Source organism: Sinocyclocheilus rhinocerous, unplaced genomic scaffold (assembly GCF_001515625.1).
Source record: "Sinocyclocheilus rhinocerous isolate Xijiao unplaced genomic scaffold, SAMN03320098_v1.1 scaffold698, whole genome shotgun sequence".
Classification (NCBI taxonomy): Eukaryota; Metazoa; Chordata; class Actinopteri; order Cypriniformes; family Cyprinidae; genus Sinocyclocheilus; species Sinocyclocheilus rhinocerous.
Window position 1 is genome coordinate 38,077 of NW_015663501.1, and position 24,502 is coordinate 62,578.

The 24,502-nt window shown below is 40.7% G+C and overlaps 1 protein-coding gene across 1 annotated transcript in view; it reads right to left on the bottom strand.

Annotated features, from left to right (window-relative positions):
* Positions 1–9,643: 9,643 nt before the first annotated feature.
* LOC107728903 (transmembrane protein 236) overlaps positions 9,644–24,502 on the bottom strand; it is a 122,307-nt gene continuing 107,448 nt past the window's right edge. The window contains exon 4 of the mRNA XM_016539218.1: positions 9,644–11,052. Coding sequence (XP_016394704.1) covers positions 10,253–11,052 — 800 coding nt within the window. The 3' untranslated portion in view covers positions 9,644–10,252. The remainder of the gene's footprint in view (positions 11,053–24,502) is intronic.

Genomic DNA, 24,502 nt, shown 5'->3' on the forward strand with positions numbered 1-24,502 from the left:
TCATGATAAAACCTTAATATCAAACCTATATAATGAGTTTGGAAATTTTAGATCGCCCAGCCCTAATTGCACTGTAACTAAACCCATTAGATTTTAGTCAATTAAATCTTCAGTAGATTAAGTTGACTAAAATCTTATATTTAGTTGACTAAAACTAGACCAAAACTAAAACAATTCAGATGACTAAAATATGACTAAAACTAAATGGAATTTTAGTGAAAAGACTATAATTAAAACTAAATCAAAATTTGCTGTCAAATTTAACACTGTTCCAGAACCACCGCCAGGTCCTGGGACCGTGGCACGAGTCATAGGCCTCAACCTCAGAGTTCCACAAAAGAACCGTGTCAAATGGTGTCTTCCCAAAGACCTAACGGTGTGTAGAAGGCAGCTATGGCTGCCATATAGACCTTAAGCATGCATGGGTACAGACCTGCAGAGAAATAATCCTGGAGGAACTGGGCAGTTAACTCAGTCAATCTTATATTCTCTGCACCAGGAGGTGAAAATCGTCCATTTAAAGGAGTATGATTCCCTCGTGATAGGATCTCTAGAGTTTAACCCTCTGGGGTCTGATGGGGTTTGGGGGCCCTGGAGAAGTTTTGACATGCCCTGACATTTTTTTTTTTTCCAGTAGCTTAAAAACATATTAATGGCTAAAGTCTGATTACACTGTGCTACAATAATATGTAAGCAACATAAATGTACATGTTTGTGTTTTTGAGAAAACAGCGTTTATGCATGGTTAGTGAAAAAAATAACATTTTTAAGTCACTGAAATAAGGCCATAAAACACATACAAAGCATTTGTTCACAAGACTTTTGAGAACTGGATGTGGTAGACTAGAGTTCCCTTTCAGTCGGTCACTCCGAGTCACGTCGGTGACCGACGAATTGGGATATCGCTTCGATAGACCAATCTACTTCGAGTGTAAACTAAACGAGCCAATGCACATTGGCATGCAATTATTGCATCCAGCTGCCGCTGATCACAGCGTGAGTATAATAAGGCAGCAGGTGCAATGCATACCAGCTTTTCGCTTCGGAGCCAAGCGACAACATCGTTCTGGCTGTCTCCCTCCACATTTTCCACACTGCTTGCTGCTATTGCTGCGTACCTTGACCCGGTGAATGGGAAGTCCGTAGGTAAGCATGACCTCGTCATCAGGTTCCTTAGAGGGGCCAGGAGGTTTAATCCTTCCCAGCCCCCCTCTATACCCTCTTGCGACCTGTCTCTAGTGCTAAAATCACTACAGCAGGGCCCATTCGAGCATTTGCATTCAGTTGAGCTAAAGTTTCTTTGATTGAAAACTCTGCTCCTGCTTGCACTGGCCTCCATCAAGAGGGTAGGGGACCTGCACGCATTTTCAGTCGACGATTCGTGCCTAGAGTTTGGGCCGTGCCCAAGGTTCCCACTACACCCTTCAAAGACCAAGTGGTGAACCTGCAAGCGCTGCCAAAAAGAAAAAATAATATATATATATATATATATATATATTAATTTAACTTTTGCAAGACATGTTTTGTGTTAGAAAGGCTGTATGCGAGGGAGTGACAAGGACCATGAATATTTAGTGATTCACACCTGAAAGACAAAGGGCCCTCCCCTAATGGTCCATCAATGTGACTGTGACTGAGGCAGGTAAGAAAGAATGTAAGGAGATTAAAATAATGGGGTTTTTGATTATTTGTATTTTATTTACAACACAGTATAATCAAAACATACACAGTGAAGGTCAAAGACACATTATTGAACACATCCCTCATCAGAACCATGGCAGTCATGTTTTGGACGTATTATACAATACAAAAATATTTTATATCTGAGAAACTAAATTATTATTGTTAAGCATGTTATATAGTGATGGGAAACCGAGTCTTTCTGAAGCATTTGAGGCTCAAAGCTTTTAACTCTAAGCTTTTAACACAGTGTGTATTAGCCACATCTGGTGGTCGGACTTTGTTTTCTCCACCATTTCTGACAAATCATCGCGGAGCAGAGGATGGTTTGAAAAAGCATGTAACCAAACAAAGCTTCGGAAGTCTGTGACATTCAAGAGTGTAATCAATCTAGGATCAAAAGTATACAATATCTAATCTGATATAATCTCATCTAAATTAATTGTGCCAATGAGACCACAACTCGTGTCATGTATAGCTTGGTCAACGGATTCACATATCGATCAATAAAATACACAAATGTGAATTTGGGTGAGCTGTTATACTCTTATGTTGTGTTCGGGGTCTCTGAGACCCCAGTTATAAACATGATTAAATGTCCTACTGACAGCTCTCAAAGTGACTGAATAATCCTTTTATGCATCAGGTGGGATCGTGAAGCGCCAGTTTTTTTCAAACCAGCTGTCCTGACCTTCCGATACTGCATGACATTCGAAGCTTCAAACGTCATCAATCACGTGGTGTTGTCATTTCGATACAAGCATCGGCACAGTGTGTGATACAATAGTAGTTTGAAAACTGTGTCGGAGCATCAGAGCTGCGGTATCAATTGTCCCATCACTAATGTTATAGGCATCTACATATATTCACGGGTATTTCACTGTAAGGATTGGTCTAAACATTAGATTCTAACATTCATAGTGTTACAGTGTAAACACTCGTATTACTTTTATATTGTATTGTTTTATATTTTTTAGAACATTACAAAAACATCCTGGCGTTGTGAGACATTTGGGTGCAATACAATGAAACCTATTTCAAAATGTATCATTGATTTCATACATTTAATCAGGAATTATAATCTAACTAGTAAACTGTGTACAAATTATGTCACAATAACAACTAATGCAAGTAATAAAAAATTACTTACTCATTAGAAATGATCTCCTCCGCTGGCTCAAGATGCACGTCACATTGCGTTTTTCTTCTGAGGTAAATTCTGGCTTATTCCTCAGCGCGTCTTCTTCCAGAATCGAAAAATAGCTTAGATGAACTTGATGAATGTTCACGCTTTGTTTACGGATGTGTTGTGGGCGTTAAATGTTCGTGCATCTCACGTGAATGATTAGTGAGTGAATAGCACACGCTGCGCGTGGGAATGATTTCATTACTGATAATGAGCTCAGACAGGAAAGACTGTAACTCGCGTTCGGTTTCATACGGATTACTTCATCAGAGAACATTTGTTTTCGACATGACATTTAATTTCAAAGTAAACGCTTCAAACTTTCTATTTCTCATGTCTGTGTGTCAAGTATTCGCTGAGTTTTGGTTCATTTTTGTGACACGTTTCAGAAAGAAGTTCACGGAGACCGTGACGGCAGAAAGCACACCCTGTTTGTTTTCTTTATTTTACAAAAGCACAGCTTTGTTGTTATTATGAGTGTATACAAATAAAAGTAGACACTTTACAGATTCAAATTATGTATTGCTCTTATCAGTATGATAAAAAATTACAGAGTAATTTAAGTTCTTTCGGCATTATCAGGAAAAAATGCCACAAAACATGCCAATGCGTTTGTCAACCTCAGAGGGTTAAAGTGGTCTCGATGACCCTAGCTGAGTGACCAGAGTTCAGGAGCTGATCTCCTCAGGGGCCAGACTCATAGCTTCCACAACTCTGGCCAGGGGTGATGTATAATGCCCCCAGCTTGCGAGAGAAGGTCCTTCCTGACTGGGATCTCCAATGGAGGGCCTGTTAGGAGCGCTATACGGTCTGAGAATCAGACTTGGCTCGGCCAGAACAGGGCAACAAAGAGTAAACTGACTCTGTCCAGGTGTGGGTGGTCTCTCGAGATGCAAACAGATCCACTTCCGTTTGGCCAAACTTACTCCAAATCAACTCCACCATCTTCCATTTCCATTTCTCAGGCCACAGCCCCTGCTTTGACAGGATGTCTGCCCCCCAGATTCTGGTCCCCAGGAATGTACATTGCTCTCAGCAACAGCAACTTGCCCAGGGACACAGGAGGACCTGATGCACCAGTCTGCACAGAGGGCGTGACTTCAGGCCTCCCTGGTGATTTATGTAGGAGACTACAGACATGTTGTCTGTTCATACTAGAACTTGATGGCCCCTGAGGTCTGGGAGAAAGTGCCTCAGGACAAGATGCACAGTCATCTTCTCCAGGCAATTTATGTGCCACGAGAGATTATGCCCTCTCCACAAGAGCCCTTGCGAAGTGGCCATCCATGACTGCTCCCCAGCCTGTGAGGGATGCATTTGATTGTCACTATTTTGCGATGACAATCCACCCCCAACACAGGGTATTGGGACAAGAACCACAGTTTCCATATGGCCAGGAAACCAAGGCATCTGCATGCAACCCTGATCATATGGAATGGGTTTCCCTTTGGGGAGAGCCCCCTGATCCTGAGCCATCATTGCAGGGGCCTCATGTACAGCAGAACATCACATTGGATGCAGCTTCCTTGAGCCCCAACACACTCTGAAAATATTTATATTTTAGAGCATATTTTTCATTGGTTCAACAATTTTGTTTTTGAACTGACAGACAATCTCATGTAACATACAGAATTACAGTACTGCAAACCATTCATAATCACAGACATAAAAAACAATAGAATAATCTGCTTTCTTGCTCTAAAAGATCTCAATCGGTGAAGAAAGGGGATTATTTGAGTTGATTTCTTAAAGATGCTATACATATGGTCTTTCCATGATAATGTATTATCTATCACTACATCCGTCTGATGTTCTCATTGTGTATAACAACAGGTGTTGTATGAAAGTCAGAGGTAAGCCCAAATATAATCTCCTCCATTTTTTATATTAATATTGAGGACATTATAATCACACCACTCTACCAATTTTTGTACCCACTTTTGGTGCTTTTCTGAGCTCTCTGAGTTATTTTATATTTAATGCAGATATTCTGCAGGGAGCCTCAACCCCAAGTGCCTTATGTGTCCAAGGACGACATATCGATGTCAAACCACGATCTCCTTAACCAGTCATCTATATAATTGTGAACATGAATGCCCTGGAGTCTCAATTAAGCTAATTTTACATCCATGCAATTTTTAAAGGTGAAAGGGGATTGAGCTAAATGCCAAATGGAAGAACCCGATATTGGTATGATTCACCCCCACAAACGAACCTCTAGATCTTCTTGTGTTGAGGAAGGATGGATATGTGGAAGTATGCTTCCTCTAGTTCTGTCATGACAAACCAGTTCTTGGACTTTTTTTTAACTATGACTATTATTTGATTACAGTGATTGTTAGCACCTTGGACCTGAATCTTCTTAGAGACTGGTTTAGCTGCCGAAGCTGTTTTATCCTTCTTCGGAATTATGAAGTACCGGCTGTAAAACCCAGACTCCCTTTAGGGATGAGGAACACATTCTATGGCCTCCTTTGCCAACAGGGACTGCATTTCCTGTTCCATCAGGTTCCATTTTCTACAGGCCTCATTTGAGGTAGCGAACTCTGCAGGGCCTCAATGACTTCAGGCAGACACTGTGATTTGTGTTCACTGCAAGCTGATTGACGTTTTGACTCCTGAAACCACTTAATGACTGAATTAACAACGTTACCGAAGAGGCCAGAATCGAGCAGCATATTGGAACATATCGAGCAGCCCCGTCCCCTTTTTAAATAGCCAATAGCGTTTCGTTTATATCATAGCTTGGGCCAGAGCCTTTGAGCTCGGTAAAGCCACATTAGACAGCTAATGACAACCTCAGTCTAATAGATTAGCCCTTTAGATTCAATATGAAACTGTTACTAAAGCAAAACAGTGATTATAATGATGCTGAGGATGTGTAGTTTGAAATGTGTGAAGTTTATGTTGGTGCAGGGCACCGGTGTTATCTCTTCTATTTGTTAGTGCTGTTTGTCTAACAGTTTCTCCTCCTAATCTGATCCAAATCGTTATAAAATATAGCATTTTGTGTAGAATTCAAATGGGTCTGATACATTTTGTGGTCTGTGCGACTCGGGCATATGATCCGCTCCGTGATATCGTGTCTCTGGACCATAGCAGACTGTGTGCTTGACACAACACGAAAGCAGACTTCTTACGACCCAATGGAAAGCGTATTTACTCTGTCTGAATCGTTCCTTATTCCCCATATAGTGTACTACGTGCCATTCAGCATACAGAAAATACTAATTTTGTAAACAAGTTACCTATTTCAGCCACAGTTTCAGCATCAATTTATAGTGTAGGGGGCGGGACATTTCAGATGCTAGAGAGCATTTGATTGGACAGAAATTTTGATGAGAAGCTGAAGTGAAGTGAGACGCCATCAAAACTGTTGAGGCTGTGCTTGGCTTTGCCGGAATCACTCCTAGTTTTCTCTTATTCTCTTATTGCCGGAATCACTTCTAGTTTTCTCTTATTCTGTGCTTGCTTCTTCTCAGTTGCCAATCGATCTTTAGTTTTTCTACCGCACGAGTCACAACCCCCTAAAGCTCCTCGTAAGTGGGGGATAGAGGTGGCGAGTTCTCAAGATCCCCCACCTTGATGCTTAGGACACCTCCTTAGAGCTGGATAGCCCCAGCATCAGACTCTCTTGCTCCGAAGAGCAAGCTTCGGTATCCCGAGCAAGAGTGGGGTAACTGGCCGATGAGGGCCGAGAAAGGGCAAAGCTGTCTCGAGTTCCTCTGCCAACTCCATCTGTTATCCCTATGACATTGGTCGCCACGCTGACTCAGCAGATGTGGGTCTGCGAGCCTGGCCGGTTTCCTCATCAAACACCGCCTGTCGGGAGTGGAGCTTCTTGAGCGGCAGTGGCTCACAATGCACAAAGGGAACTACCTTGAGAGCTGCCTATGCATGCTCTACTACTCTCAGGCAGTCAAAACACAAATTCTGCATGTCTTTGCCTGTAATATATATTGGGCAAGGAACTTCTTAAACTGCCAATCGCTCACCATAATCTACACTTACTTTTCACAAACATAACACCAACAAGAGACAGCTTCACACTCAGAACGCTTGCTGAAGACTAGAAGCTAACAGTGTTTTGTGCCAGCATACCTTTGTAACTTCCATGTACACAATTATGTTATGTCACGACACAACACCAATTGAGATTGGATTAGTTCCACACATGCTTAAGACACTGTCAAGCTAAAGGCATTCTCCAAAGTGTTGTCATTGTCGTCATCTCATTCCCTTGAAGGTAGGGATGGGAAGATTCACCGATTCTCATCGGCGCATCGGCATAAAAGTTAACGATGCGATGCATTGATTTAAAAAAAAGTGTGTATTGGCTACAAGTTGGCATTTGTATCGCGATGCATTGTTTCTAACATATTTGCATCTGTAAAAAACTATTTATTTATATATAATTACTAGTGGATGTGCTATACTTTTATTCTTTAGAAAGTGATCAATAATCTGTGACCAATATTTTATATGTAGATTGATTTCTCCATTCTAAACTGTTTCTCAAGCGCGTTCTAGCTCTCATCACCGCTGCTGCAACACTACGGAGACCCGAGGCCTGTTTCATAAAAGATGCTAAGAACAGCAGGGATTAAAGTCCAAAACCTTACTTGAAATAACCTAACAAATAAATCGGGGCTAAAGCAGTTCCAAAAACATCAATTTAAGTTTACGCAATGTCACTAATTTGTCCACACTTATTCTTAAGCAGCCCTTAATGTCGATCATGGATCAAATCGATCCACCATGGCAAACAGCAAATAAATTTGTGCTGCTTAATGCATTTGAGACATTGTGTGTTCCTCAGTGCATAACTGACATGTCACAGGTATATTTTTCATCTGTAAATGTTAGAAAGTCATGCAAATATATCCATTTTGCTGCCAGGAGCTTACGCGAGTGAACGAGCGCTGCTGCGCGCATGCACGCTAAACAGAAATATTGTGCTAGTCGATTGTGTTCCATCTAAGTAAAATATACATTTGCTAAAATATTTGTTGTTGGACATTAAATGTGTCTTCTGTAGACGATATAGTCATTTTCTTTATTATTTATTTTAATTTTCAATTTAGTGATTTTAACTTTTAATTTAGCTATTTTAATGCTTTAAAGAACGATTTTAGATTATAATGTTCAAATGCTCTGCTATCTGTTCTGCTAATTATAAAAGGTAAAGCTGTAATACAACCAGAGAGAAAGGCTGCATGGCTAGAAACTTTAAAAAAAAAAAGACAAATAATAGTATTTGAGAGAGTCAGAGCTTGATCTAGGCCTATGTTAAATTTGCTTTATGGAACCAAATCATTTGACAATGAATCAGACTAACTGAAATAAGCCTGGCTTATTTGGTAAACTTGTTTTATGAAACAGGCCTCGAGGCATTAGAATTTGCTTTCAGGAGTGGGCGAGGCTTACGCGAGTGAACAAGCGCTGCTGCGCGCATGCACGCTAAACAGAAATATTGTGCTAGTCGATTGTGTTCCATCTAAGTAAAATATACATTTGCTAAAATATTTGTTGTTGGACATTAAATGTGTCTTCTGTAGAATTTTAAACCTACATATAAATGTATTTTTATGATAGTAGTAAATGTAAAGGGACTATTGTAATGGGTAAATCAAATATAAGCTAGTAGTACTACCGTATTGGCCCGAATATAAGACGACCCCCCTTTTTCCAGATGTACCTTTTGGAAAAAGTCTTTTTAAAAACCAAATCTTGTTTTTTTCTCAGTAAAACACATTTTGTCTTCAATTATTATCATATTTTTCCTATTTTAATTTTTGTTTTGAAAGTATGGTAAAAACTGGTAAAATGTACCAACAATCACATTTAAAAAAATAAACTTTTTGATATACCATAAAAAAAAAAAAAAAACTGGTAGCCCATCTGAATTAGGACATTTAGGCTATCCATCTAATAGTAGCCTACCAAAATCTTATTAACAGTAGAAGTTCAATCTTACTGTAGTCTTCAAATCTGGGTACTGTCTTACATTTTAAAATCACAAAGGGAGTTTGGTCCCATCAGGGTAACGTGACAGTCACGACTCGTGCAGCTGTAAGGTTTTCTTTTTCTTTTGTTTTTACTCGCGATCTTTACAACACGCATTACATTACGTATTTCATGGCACACTCGTTTTATGCGTATTTGGCGCCACCTATTGTTGTGGGTGTATTATTGACATGTCAAAGTCTAGACCCTGAATATAAGACGACCGCATTTTTTCAGATGTATTTCCAAGAAAAAAACATCGTCTTATATTCGGGACAATACGGTAATTACTAAGCTCAAATGAGTTAATGTGTGTTTCTTATACCAGTTAAGATATAGTCATTTTCTTTATTATTTATTTTAATTTTCAATTTAGTGATTTTAACTTTTAATTTAGCTATTTTAATGCTTTAAAGAACGATTTTAGATTATAATGTTCAAATGCTCTGCTATCTGTTCTGCTAATTATAAAAGGTAAAGCTGTAATACAACCAGAGAGAAAGGCTGCATGGCTAGAAACTTTTAAAAAAAAAAGACAAATAATAGTATTTGAGAGAGTCAGAGCTTGATCTAGGCCTATGTTAAATTTGCTTTATGGAACCAAATCATTTGACAATGAATCAGACTAACTGAAATAAGCCTGGCTTATTTGGTAAACTTGTTTTATGAAACAGGCCTCGAGGCATTAGAAATTATTATATTTTTTCCTTTGTACCGCATTGCATCAAATCGCATTGTGTTGAATCGAATCAAATCTAAATTGAATCGCACTGCATCGTAATAGGGGTGAATCGTATCGCATAGCATCGGTAGCTGTTTCATAAGTATATTTAATGTATCGTATCGTTGGCTAAGCATCAAGATGCGTATCGCATCGGCCTCATTATGGAGATGTGCATCCCTACTTGAAGGGGAACCATGGTACCTAACCTGAGATGCTTTCTTCATATATCACATCTCATCTAATGCGTGCTCTTCACTGCATTACCAAATTGTTCAATGTAGTGGAAATTATTGCCCAATATTGTGAGAGTACAATATTTTTTAGAAAATAATAATTTTTACAAAGTTAAATACTTTACAAATTAAAGATTAAGTATGAATCATATAGCTTAACTTTTTTTCAAACATAATTCAAATTTATTTGATGAGTTTTCATAGTTAAAGGTCTGGTACAAGGGTAAAACTATATTTATTCAGAACATGTATTTGAAAAGTAGCAAAAAATGGCTGTCTGGCAAATTACTTGATAAAAATTAGATTGACTAACATTGAGCCAATGTTTTGCCCAGGCCTAGTGGACTATGCAAACAAACTAACAAACATATTGCTATTCTGTTATGTGTTGCTAGGCCTGTATTAGTTGCCTAAGCAGTTCCATTAGAACATCCTCTCAGTGTTGAAAACTCTGAGTTTTGTCATGAAGTTGAAATAAATGTAGGCCAGACAGACCAGCAGATTCTTCATCACATAAAGTAGTGGTGTTACAAAACCAAAAATGCCAATCAATGCCATCCTCAAGACTAGGAAGGGGAGGTCCTGAAAGACCACACCCAGAGGTGAGAGGAGGGGACTGAGAGGTGTTAGGGCCAATCGCATTGTGGAAAGGAAGCAGAAAAGGTAAACTGGTAATGCCCAGCCTGAAAAATATACAGGAGTGTGACCTGCAACCCGAACCATCTCTACTGTGTCCAGCCAGAACAGGAAACTGTCTGCAAAGACTTCAGCACGAGTGTCGCTAGCCAGTAGGAAGCTAAGTGGTCCAGAATATGAAGAGGTAATGTTTTGGAAGTGTATGCCAGAATGTGGACAAATTCCGGTATTGCCAAGTTGCTGACCGTGGTTGCCTGGGACTCTTGGAACAACACCATTCCCGGGCAAACCTGGAACTGTTGTGTTGCCAAAATGGCCCAGAACTGCCCCATTGTTTGGCAATCCTGGAACTGTTGTGTTGCTTGAGAGACCCAGGACTGTCCCATTTCCAGGTATGCCTGGAACAGTAGTATTGCCAGGCAATCCTCGCACAATCGTGTTTGCTGCTCCTGCACCATGCTCTGTGCCAGCACTGCCAGTAGATGGTGAAGGAAAAGGACCCGTCGTTGGAGTGACAATAGGAGTAATTCTTCCAACATGTGTCAGCACGGAAGTGGCAATGTCTGCATCCCGAGCCAGTTCGTTAGCTGTATACACACACAAATGCAAAAAATAAGGAGCCCAGTTAGAGAAATATAAAGAAACACTTAATATAGGAATATAAAATATAAAGAAACACTTCATATAGAAATATAAAGAAACATCAATAACTCTTTTTACATTATAAAATGGAAAGTACAGATAGTGAGGTTTAGGTAATGCAAGTAGGATTATAAATTTTAGTTATGATCTGATAAAAAAAAATCTTGGCTAACACAATTAGATTTTTTTTTTTTTAATTTTGAGAACATAATTTGGATGATGCATGGAAGTATTTGGGGGAGGGGGAGTCACTACTGTACATTCAGTAGTTCAATACTGTATACTGTTTTTGTTTCTATTGATCTTTCTATTAATTCCCATGAGGCTTTGTGCAAATGATGGGGCTAACTTCCACAAAAATGAAACAACCAACAATTATGAGTGACCCTGCTTAAATGTTTGCTTTATTTTAATATTATTATTTTATTGATTTATTTTTTGCAATGTTTGCACTTGTTTCTGAGAAATTGCATTTTGTTTTGTTTATGTCACTTTGCAATGTGTGTAAATTACAGACTTTAAATGTATTGATACATTTACCAATTATGAAAAATTCAAACACAAGGAATAAGTATAGCAGCTAGCAGCAATACAGGGCCAAACACCAATGGCAACACAAGCAAGGAAATCAATGCAGGCATGTCAAATGACACTGGGAACTTTCAGGAGGAGTACAATGTGTGTCTCTAAAACTTAAAAAGTAAAGCATAAGCATAAAAATGGTTTTGCATGTAAATGTAACAAATGCCTTTTATATTTTAAGCTCAGAATACATCATAAATCTCATCATAATATTTTAATGGAGGAATGGAACAAAAATAAATATTCAGAGTGGTTCGGTCCAGTAATCATCTGAGCCAATTTGCTCAGAATCAGACTGAATTTTAATAGTCTTATTTTTTTTTTTTGTAGGACTCATCAGGGTATTCAGATTTTTATTGACTTGTAGAAATCTAAACTAAATGCTGTGAATGTTATAGTTGAATTCCTGTCACATTTTGTAACATACCCTATATCCCTATAAAGGTAGGTATCAGAAACTGGGCCAGTTATATGAGATGGACAGCTTAGATATTCATGGCCAAAAAGATCATGTCTGTAGAATAAATTATGATAACTTGTGTCTGTTGATTTAACTGTCGTGCAGGCTGACCCCTTTGAAAAGGAAGTAACAATAGGAGTCAAACAGCTCTAACATCTGATTTGCCTCGAATCCACTAAAGACCAGTCACATTTGGTGCCCAAGTGCTGATGGGAAGAAAATGGAGTTTGTATACAAAGAAAGAAAGAAAAATCTATCACTGTAAACTGGAGTACTACCAAGAAGGGAGCTATTCGCCATTAATGAAGGTGCCAATATACATAATGCAATTGTTTATAACAGGGACAGTGTCTGTCGATGTGACTGTAGTGTAGGCTGCCCCCATTGAAAAGGAAGTGATAAAGGGAGTCAAGTCAACCAGCTCTAAAATCTGATTTGCCTTGAATCCACTAAAGACTGGTCACATTCCGTGCCCTATTGTAGCGATGATTGGGAAAAAAAGGAGTTTGTATACAGACAAATAATATATATATATATATACTAAATCTACAAATTCACACTCACATTCACACAGAGCAGCAGCAAATGTGTGAGGTTGTCAAGGCAACCAGATATATTGCACGCGAATTATGGCAGCACTTCTATTTTGCCACACTAAACTTAGCAATAAACACCTTGAAAATGCACAATAAACATATCTGTCAAAACGATCTCAAAGGTGTTTTTTATTAAGCAAATCAAAGAGTGAATTACTCATCCACTGTTTTAAAACAGACATTTGTTGGGCTTGATTCAAGTTCATGCACAGTGGCAGGCTCACACTTTCTATTTAGTCTTAATGAATAGATGATCCGATTCTAAAATCTATTTATAGGTTGTGTTCTGTGTAAATTAAATAACATTTGGATGTAAATGGTCGTCATAAAAGTAGAACAATGAGCCACTAAAACGGCTGCATCCTGTGGATCACCTTTATCTGATTGTCCGTTTTTCACTGTCTCCAGATTGCTCTGCAGTTCGTGTACATTGTTAAAATTGTGGAATATCATTTTATGCCACAACAACAGGCAAGCATAATAAGTCTATTATCCACCAAAATGCAGATTTGTCACGCGACAATTCTTACGCGAATGAGATGTGTGTGTGTGTGTGTGTGTGTGTGTGAGACCCTGGACCACAAAACCAGTCTTAAGTCGTTGGAGTATATTTGTAGCAATAGCCAAAAGACCATTGTATGGGTCAAAATGATCGATTTTTCTTTTATGCAAAAAAAAACTACAAAATATTTTTTTGCACCCTCAGATTCCAGATTTTCAAATAGTTGTATCTTGGTCAAACATTGTCCTATCCTAACAAACCATACATCAATGGAAAGCTTATTTATTCAGCTTTCAGATATGTATAAATCTATATATATTACAATTGTTTATTAGAGGACAGCAAAAATAAATAAATAATAATAATAATAAATAAATAAAGAGTTTGACTTCTCTGCAAGGACATCAGGGCCCGTATTCACAAAACGTTTTATCTTACCACTAAGAGTTCTCCTAAATAGAGGTGAAAGTTTTTAGCTAAGAGTTTTGGTAACACTTTCTATGAAGACCGTATTTATAATACATTATAAGGGTAGAGTTGGGGTACTCGAACTTGGACTCGGACTCGAGTCCGGACTCGAGTCCAATTTTGAATGAACTCGGACTTGTCACGCACTCGGGTGAATTTGTACTCGGACTTGACACGGACTTGAACATTTTGGACTCGGAAAATATTCCGAGTACAGTCGAGTCCGCGTCATGTGTAACAATAAAACCAGCATAAAATTGAGATGAGAAATTAATTAATGTCTCCCCGTCTGTCATTTTACTGCACCACACCGGCAGGCAGCAGTAGCATATCATCTTATGCTTGCAGACGAAACACACACATCACTCACTGGATATCAATGTGTGGCTAGGACGATGTCTTCAAAGTCAGCAATAATTTGTTTTGCTTACGAAAATCATAAAGAATTTATTTGCAAGACATCCGGTAAAAAGAAGCACTCTGCGGATTGCAAATTTTGCAAAACAACTCTTACTGATGTTTCTGGCACGACTTCAAATTTCTACCGACATGTTCAGAGAAAACATAAAGAAAGGTAAGTTGCTTATGCGTTGCATCGCGCCACATAAACATAAAACCATGCCTTCATTTGTGATCGGAGAAATGACAAACAACAAGCCCTACTCTACACTGCCCAAAAAACTTGCTTTAAGTATAAAAAATAAAAAATATAAAAACTCTTTAAATATAAAAAAGTACTTACAGTCAGAACAGCCGGCATTGTAGTCTACTCTACCAGGATCAGGAAACGGTCCTCCATAAAATGTGCTGCACACATCTGAATATTTGGGTTGAAGTGTTCTGGAACAGTGTTGTAAATACAACTTAACCACTGATTTCTAGTCGTGTCCATTTTTGGAAGGCCAAACAAAGTAGTTTCGCTTTCACAACGAAACACAGCGTCACACACGGTGGCCTAGAGTGAGCGACGGCGGCCTAGAGTGAGCAGAGGCTGGGGGCTAGAGTGAGGAACGGCCGGAGGGCTAGAGTGAGCAGAGGCGGTGGGCTTGAGAACGGCGCGGCCGGCAGATTTGACGAAGGAGCGTCCAGAGGGCTTGCGGCAACCACATATGACGAGCCCGGGCTGGACTCCGCTTCATCCATGGTGAAAGCCGATCCGGTGACCCACAGCGCAAAGTTGTTGTATTTCCTCAGCAACCAGCACGGATCAGCTGCAGGCATGACGAAGCAGATTTCGTCCTCTTTTAGAAGGCCAAACAAAGTAGTTTCGCTTTCACAACGAAACACAACGCCTTCACGACATGGTGGCGGCGGCAACAATACTACAGGCGGCGTTATGCAAATCTTCCCACATCGTGACGTAGATATGTGGGGGCATGTTAGAACGAGCCGTTTTAGGTAGGCGTGGCTGACTCTTAACTTTTATAAAGAATATCTCTTTGGATTTGAGACTTTAGTCTTTGCAACTTTACAGATCTTCTTTAAGCACCAAAAGCTTGTAACACTCCAAAGAGAAAGGAAAAATTGAAATCGCATCATATGACCCCTTTAAGCTAAGAGTAAGGGCGGGGTTGACCTTGTTGCCATGGATGATGTCAGCATGCTCACTAACTATGCAGACAGTGATTGGCTGATGGGGGGGTGTCTCTGTCAGAGATTCATTCATAGAAATATTGTAGAGCACGATATTATGTTGCCATATTCAGATAAAGGTTTAAAAAGAAAAAAAAAAGCACATTCAAATAAAGATTTTAAAATGCAGGCTAAGTGTCACTAATTAAACAAGTATATGTTCAGTTAATTGTCAACCTCTTACATGTGTGCTCCTCATAAACAATTAGTGGATATGCATATAAACAGTCTTTTAATTAACAGAGTAGAATAATCATGGCTGATAGTAAGGCATGTGAATGTAAAAAAAATAAATAAAAAAAACTGGACACAAGAAAAGCTGTTACTTCTTGCCCAACTTGTTAATGAAAACAACAGTAATAATATCCTCGCGATTAAGGCGACACCTTTTTAAAAGCTCATTATCGTCAAACATTTCTAAAATGTTTCTGTTCCGGCAACAGCCATTTTAGGATAGTTTGTGACTTGGTCTTAGTGACATAGGAGTTCTCTTCACTACTTCTAAAGTTTCACAGATTTAGGAGCTAGTTTTAGTGCTGAAACTCTTTGTGAAATACTCTTAGAGCAAAAATGTAGGAGTCTTAAATTTAGGACTGACACGCCCATTATTTTAAGATTTTCTTCTAAATCGGCAAGTTATGACCTACTTTTAGCCTTAAAATGTTTTGTGAATTTTGTGAATAATATCTTAGTAGTGATTCTTAGATATATCTCAAACAGTATCTGAGATGTTTCACCTAAAACACCTAAAAAAACAAGTAGGCAAAAATGACATATAAGAAAAGTTCTGAGGGAAATCATCTTGGGTTACATATGTAACCCAGGTTCCCTGAGATGCTTCGTCAGCTGCTGACACTATGGGGATGCATCCCAGTGTCTGGGACACATGTGAAACCAAGTCAGTCCTATTGGCCAACAGCAGGCGATGATGTCACATGGAGCGCCCAAGCCTATGAAAGGGTGCCTTTATTACACATTATGAGACTTAGATTTTCTGGAACACAACGCAGTGTCTTGTTCCCTACTCAGGTAACCCGAGTTACATATGTAACCCAAAACGTTCCCTGAGTAGGGAACTCAACGTTATGTCAGTTACGTTAATACTCACTGCGCTATGCTGACAAGTGCCTGTCTGTGTGCTGTGAAGGTCACCAAGCACAGTTTCGTCAGACTTAAGTCACGAAGGACTTAGAGTAACCTAAATGCATTAGCAACTAATCAGGACACATCCTGTGGCACCACAGCCTTGCTCCCTAGAAAGCTCAGAGTTACAAATGCTTGGAAAAGAACACCTGAAGCTTCCATAACAGTTTCCAATATGGGGGGTATAGCATTAGACTAGTCCGAGCCAAAGCTTCAGACAGCCCAGAGCCCCTAAGAGAAGAGCTACCAGGGGAGACTACAGACTTAGCCTCAGCTAAGTCCACAGTAGTCCATTCAGAAGCCAAACCAGGCATTAGATAAAGTATGGAGGCACCCTGTTTGTAGCAACTTTACATATTATCATACTGGTTCATAACACAAAACTTAAGGGAGCGGTTTACAGAAGGGAACATGTGTGGGTAAAATCCCTCAGCTTCTATAATTGTCCAGTCTAGTGAGCTGGAAAGGCAACAGTGAATGGACTGCTAATCACAATACAACTATTCTGCCCTAACAAAAAGCACCGCTTTGATCTTCTACTAGCCTGGGAATGAACTCTTTAAAAGGAAACCGTCCAGGGAGCATAACACTGCTTAAACACCCAGCTGATGAACTGGGGATGGTGAAAGATCTTATCTGTCAATCTCATCTTTGCAGTTATACACAGAAGAGCAAAAGTCCTCCTTTACTACCCAATATGATAAATTGGGGAGGTTGACAGGTAAGAGAGTGGACATAGGCTACATACAGTTTCATCTGTTCAGCTCTACTATTAAAAGGAAACCCACCAGAGAGCCTAAACCTGCTTCAAACCACAGTCAATGAGCTGGGGAGGTCAACAACTTTTTTTCTGTGAAGCGCAACCTTACATATACACAAAGGAGCATAGCTCTATGCCACTACCCAATCTAATAGACTGGGGAGGGTGACTGATCAGCGAGTGGATCATTTCCTGCAAATCAGTCCACCTCAGCTTTCATCTGTCCATCTCTACTCATAAAAGATACCACCAGGGAGCACAACCCTAGGGAGGGTGAAAGCGTTCATCTGTTAAGGCTCAACCTTACAGATAAACACTGAGGAGCATAGTCAAAATGATAAATTGGTGAGGACGACAGGTGACAGAGTGGACATAAGCCACATGGACACAACCTAACCTGCCTAGCTCACCTCTTTAAAGAAACCTGCCAGGGAGCATAGCCCTGCATAAACACCCAGTTGATGAACTGGGGAGGGTGACATATTTTATCTATCAAGCTCCACCTTACAGATATCCACAAAAGAGCAGTGCTTTAATACCCAGTGTAACAGAGTGGGAGGCTGACAGATGGGAGAGAAAGACTAATCCACCAAAGTTCTCATACCTCCAGCTCAACTTATATGCTTAAGGGACCATAGCGCTACTTCCTTAAAGCTCTGATAATAATAAATCCGGAGAGGGCAATAAAAAAGATAAAAAAATAAAAGAGAGAGTGGGTCCTAACCAAGCTCAGTTTTCATTGATGCTCCCCCAGGGGAGAGTCAGGGAAGTCCACATATACTATGGCTATTAAGTTGGAGGCAATAAATTAATATAAACATACATTAGTCCACTCCTGCTGCCATCCTACTATGTTGGGAGAGCAACAGATGACAGTGGAGAGTAAAATTACAAGCCAACCTCTGTCACTACTGCCAACAGACCTATAACCTAATGCCCGGTTCAGACTACACGATTTTAGCCCGATTTTGCCACGATTTGCTTGACGTAGGGTGTCGTGGGGATTTGTAAACGACAATGGGCGTCGGGACCATAGACTGTATAAAAACATGGACGTAGTGTTCGTGACGTAACCCGAGCGTTTTGAAGCCTAAAGTAGGCGGAGCCAGCCATCGCCATCTTGGAAGCGCGTCACTCCCGGATAATCGAAAATGGGCAAAGAGGCGGGAGCTGGCTGCTGAAACCACGCCCACCTAGCTCGACGGTGGTGACAGCATCGGCAATCCACCTGTCACTCAAGTGGCCACGCCCTTAATTATGCATAACTTTAAGGCTTAATATAATTTAAACGGATGAGTTATAAAAAAATTCACCCCCCTCACAGTTGTCATGAAGGGCAAAATTAGCTATATAGACCAAAATCATTTTTTGAACCAGGCTGTAAACATGTTTTTTTCTGCTGTAAAGTTGGGCATTTTAACATGGGGAGTCTATGGGATTGACTCCCTTTTGCAGCCAGCCTCTAGCGGCCAGTCGATGAATTGCAGTTTTAGTCACTTCCGTATTGGCTTCAAGCGGGAGACAGGGAGGTTGCCGCTTGGTGTGGATAGGAACTATCAAAAGTCATTAACTCAGACTAATCTTTGCTCAGAAACTTTTCTATTCATAGAAATATTGTAGAGCACGATATTATGTTGCCATATTCAGATAAAGGTTTAAAAAGAAAAAAAAAAGCACATTCAAATAAAGATTTTAAAATGCAGGCTAAGTGTCACTAATTAAACAAGTATATGTTCAGTTAATTGTCAACCTCTTACATGTGTGCTCCTCATAAACAATTAGTGGATATGCATATAAACAGTCTTTTAATTAACAGAGTAGAATAATCATGGCTGATAGTAAGGCATGTGAATGTAAAAAAAATAAATAAAAAAAACTGGACACAAGAAAAGCTGTTACTTCTTGCCCAACTTGTTAATGAAAACAACAGTAATAATATCCTCGCGATTAAGGCGACACCTTTTTAAAAGCTCATTATCGTCAAACATTTCTAAAATGTTTCTGTTCCGGCAACAGCCATTTTAGGATAGTTTGTGACTTGGTCTTAGTGACATAGGAGTTCTCTTCACTACTTCTAAAGTTTCACAGATTTAGGAGCTAGTTTTAGTGCTGAAACTCTTTGTGAAATACTCTTAGAGCAAAAATGTAGGAGTCTTAAATTTAGGACTGACACGCCCATTATTTTAAGATTTTCTTCTAAATCGGCAAGTTATGACCTACTTTTAGCCTTAAAATGTTTTGTGAATACGGGCCCAGATATCTTAGTAGTGATTCTTAGATATATCTCAAACAGTATCTGAGATGTTTCACCTAAAAATCTTGGTAGAACAAGTAGGCAAAAATGACATATAAGAAAAGTTCTGAGGGAAATCATCTTGGGTTACATATGTAACCCAGGTTCCCTGAGATGCTTCGTCAGCTGCTGACACTATGGGGATGCATCCCAGTGTCTGGGACACATGTGAAACCAAGTCAGTCCTATTGGCCAACAGCAGGCGATGATGTCACATGGAGCGCCCAAGCCTATGAAAGGGTGCCTTTATTACACATTATGAGACTTAGATTTTCTGGAACACAACGCAGTGTCTTGTTCCCTACTCAGGTAACCCGAGTTACATATGTAACCCAAAACGTTCCCTGAGTAGGGAACTCAACGTTATGTCAGTTACGTTAATACTCACTGCGCTATGCTGACAAGTGCCTGTCTGTGTGCTGTGAAGGTCACCAAGCACAGTTTCGTCAGACTTAAGTCACGAAGGACTTAGAGTAACCTAAATGCATTAGCAACTAATCAGGACACATCCTGTGGCACCACAGCCTTGCTCCCTAGAAAGCTCAGAGTTACAAATGCTTGGAAAAGAACACCTGAAGCTTCCATAACAGTTTCCAATATGGGGGGTATAGCATTAGACTAGTCCGAGCCAAAGCTTCAGACAGCCCAGAGCCCCTAAGAGAAGAGCTACCAGGGGAGACTACAGACTTAGCCTCAGCTAAGTCCACAGTAGTCCATTCAGAAGCCAAACCAGGCATTAGATAAAGTATGGAGGCACCCTGTTTGTAGCAACTTTACATATTATCATACTGGTTCATAACACAAAACTTAAGGGAGCGGTTTACAGAAGGGAACATGTGTGGGTAAAATCCCTCAGCTTCTATAATTGTCCAGTCTAGTGAGCTGGAAAGGCAACAGTGAATGGACTGCTAATCACAATACAACTATTCTGCCCTAACAAAAAGCACCGCTTTGATCTTCTACTAGCCTGGGAATGAACTCTTTAAAAGGAAACCGTCCAGGGAGCATAACACTGCTTAAACACCCAGCTGATGAACTGGGGATGGTGAAAGATCTTATCTGTCAATCTCATCTTTGCAGTTATACACAGAAGAGCAAAAGTCCTCCTTTACTACCCAATATGATAAATTGGGGAGGTTGACAGGTAAGAGAGTGGACATAGGCTACATACAGTTTCATCTGTTCAGCTCTACTATTAAAAGGAAACCCACCAGAGAGCCTAAACCTGCTTCAAACCACAGTCAATGAGCTGGGGAGGTCAACAACTTTTTTTCTGTGAAGCGCAACCTTACATATACACAAAGGAGCATAGCTCTATGCCACTACCCAATCTAATAGACTGGGGAGGGTGACTGATCAGCGAGTGGATCATTTCCTGCAAATCAGTCCACCTCAGCTTTCATCTGTCCATCTCTACTCATAAAAGATACCACCAGGGAGCACAACCCTAGGGAGGGTGAAAGCGTTCATCTGTTAAGGCTCAACCTTACAGATAAACACTGAGGAGCATAGTCAAAATGATAAATTGGTGAGGACGACAGGTGACAGAGTGGACATAAGCCACATGGACACAACCTAACCTGCCTAGCTCACCTCTTTAAAGAAACCTGCCAGGGAGCATAGCCCTGCATAAACACCCAGTTGATGAACTGGGGAGGGTGACATATTTTATCTATCAAGCTCCACCTTACAGATATCCACAAAAGAGCAGTGCTTTAATACCCAGTGTAACAGAGTGGGAGGCTGACAGATGGGAGAGAAAGACTAATCCACCAAAGTTCTCATACCTCCAGCTCAACTTATATGCTTAAGGGACCATAGCGCTACTTCCTTAAAGCTCTGATAATAATAAATCCGGAGAGGGCAATAAAAAAGATAAAAAAATAAAAGAGAGAGTGGGTCCTAACCAAGCTCAGTTTTCATTGATGCTCCCCCAGGGGAGAGTCAGGGAAGTCCACATATACTATGGCTATTAAGTTGGAGGCAATAAATTAATATAAACATACATTAGTCCACTCCTGCTGCCATCCTACTATGTTGGGAGAGCAACAGATGACAGTGGAGAGTAAAATTACAAGCCAACCTCTGTCACTACTGCCAACAGACCTATAACCTAATGCCCGGTTCAGACTACACGATTTTAGCCCGATTTTGCCACGATTTGCTTGACGTAGGGTGTCGTGGGGATTTGTAAACGACAATGGGCGTCGGGACCATAGACTGTATAAAAACATGGACGTAGTGTTCGTGACGTAACCCGAGCGTTTTGAAGCCTAAAGTAGGCGGAGCCAGCCATCGCCATCTTGGAAGCGCGTCACTCCCGGATAATCGAAAATGGGCAAAGAGGCGGGAGCTGGCTGCTGAAACCACGCCCACCTAGCTCGACGGTGGTGACAGCATCGGCAATCCACCTGTCACTCAAGTGGCCACGCCCTTAATTATGCATAACTTTAAGGCTTAATATAATTTAAACGGACGAGTTAAACAAAAATTCACCCCCCTCACAGTTGTCATGAAGGGCAAAATTAGCTATATAGACCAAAATCATTTTTTGAACCAGGCTGTAAACATGTTTTTTTCTGCTGTAAAGTTGGGCATTTTAACATTGGGAGTCTATGGGATTGACTCCCTTTTGCAGCCAGCCTCTAGCGGCCAGTTGACGAATTACAGTTTAAGTCACTTCCTTTTTGGCTTCACAAGAGAGAGCGGGAGGTTGTCGCTCGGTCGGGATGCAAGATTCCATCGTTTCAGCACGTGTAGTGTGTCATAGTGGACGACAACCGATTCCGCGTCTGCGATGCTTCACGACATCACGACAGAAAGACTAGCATGTTTAATTTTTTTTCCGTCGCCCACAACGAGTTCTGTCACATTGGTGACGTTGACCAATAGCAGCAAAGAAGCTCTATCAGGTTTCAAACATGCGAAACGAAAGAGAGATGATGGTGCTGCTAGGTGGAATTATGAGATGGAGGAAAGGTTCGTGGAGCTGTGGCAACAGTACTCCTGCCTGTATGATGTGTCATCGAGGGACTACCACGACAGAACAAAGAAAGAAAAATGCTGGCGAACTATATATTGGAAGCGCTTCAGCAATGTTTACACTCTTGTTTTCGGAAGTCAGTCGCTAGTTCCGCCTTCTCGATGACATCGCGCGCGTCGTTAAAGACGGCACGCGATGAATGGTCGGGAAGCAACGTGTAGTCTGACATGTTTCTTGTCCACGACACAACAAGATTTTAGGAGTCAAAATCGTGTAATCTGACACAGTGACAATCGTGACCGACAAAAATATCGTGTAGTCTGAACCCGGCATAACTCAGTATCCCCCCTTTATTAATGAATTAATTAATTTAGTTAGTTAGTTGGTTAGTACTGCAGCCACACATTGTCTTCCAGCTAGATGCTGTGGATGGATAGATAACAAGTGGGTAAATCCCTTCTTCTTACACCTTTGCTTCAGAAATCATGCCAACATAATCCAGGCTATGTTTACACAAACAAACCCCAGAGGGGGTGACAAAGAAGTGACCGCCTAAGCGTTAAATTCATGAATCACCCAGTCTCACAGGGGGTGCATAAAGAGTGTCTATTTAATTCATTTGAACTAATTCATTTTACTTGTAAGTTTCCTCATTTTTTTTTTTTTTTCAGAGTGACCAATCCCAACCACTAACCATTATAAAAGTTATATGTAACCCATTATATTTCCAGAAATTACCTTTATAATGGTCTAAACCTCTTGTAACCCAACACCCTCCTCAGGGGGATTGGAAATGAGGAAGAGAGCCTGAGCATCACTCATCTTCATCCCCACTTCCTCTTAGCTGAAATCACTGCCCCCAGGTCGCATTTCGGCTTCCTCTTAGCCCGAATCATTTGTCTACACAACCACAAGCGATTTCCTGTTTTGGACCCGACCAGTCTGGGCTTAGTTTAGCTGTAGCACAAGTTAAGCTCCATAAGCTCATCGTATTCTGGGCTATGATAGGAGGAAGAGGAGGCAGACTTAGGTATAATGTCTCCCTCGGAGCCAGTGGGATAAGTTGAGCTGTCTCAACAAACATGGGGCCAGAACCTCAAGGCGCAGAGATTTGACTCCCATTGCTTGCAAAGAGAGACAAATGGTAGCAAAGATTTCTGAGCGGAAACTAGTAACAATAAGCACATCCAGCATAATCGAGGGTTAAACGTGTCAATGACTGCTGCCGGCTATTAGGACTGGGTTCGTTTTACATGTGCCTCAGACACAGGTTCTGTGGGACAGCTTCATCACTTTTAAGACTCTGTTTTAGGTCCACTGTATTGCTCAAAGGTTGCCTATAAGCATAGCAACTGCTATTTCTGTGTTAAACCATCTGTAAACATGGTTAATATGCTGACACTTGAATTGAAGGTTATTGGAACTCCTGTCACAAACAGGCCAGAGACAAGAGGAGTGCAGGTAAACAGAAGGGTTTATTGACAATGCTGTAATGGTGAGGATCGAAGGCAGGTGAGTATGAGAGATATATGAAAGTTATTGGTTTCTTAGCTTCTTGAGAATCTGGGTTCTGATTGTTGCAGGACCGGCTCCTGATGCCCCCATGCGGCGACGAGGGCGACCGCGACCTCGGGGTGCGGGACGGTTTGGATGGTTGCGGTGGAATTTTGCAGTAATGGATCCAGTATATCGTCGCGGGCCACCCAGGACCTCTCCTCCGGTCCGTATCCTTCCCAGTCGATTAGATATTGCAACCGGCTGCCCTGTCGCTGCGAATTTAAGATTTCCTTCACCTGGTACACCGAGGGCTGGTCCAGAACCTCAGGAGGAGGGGGTGCTTCCGGCTCGGTGGATCTTGAGGAGGAGGAAGAACAAGGTTTGAGGAGTGAGACGTGGAATGAGGGGTGAATTTTGTACCTTGGTGGAAGCTGAAGAAGGTAGGTGACTTGGTTGATCTGCCTCTGTATTGGGAACGG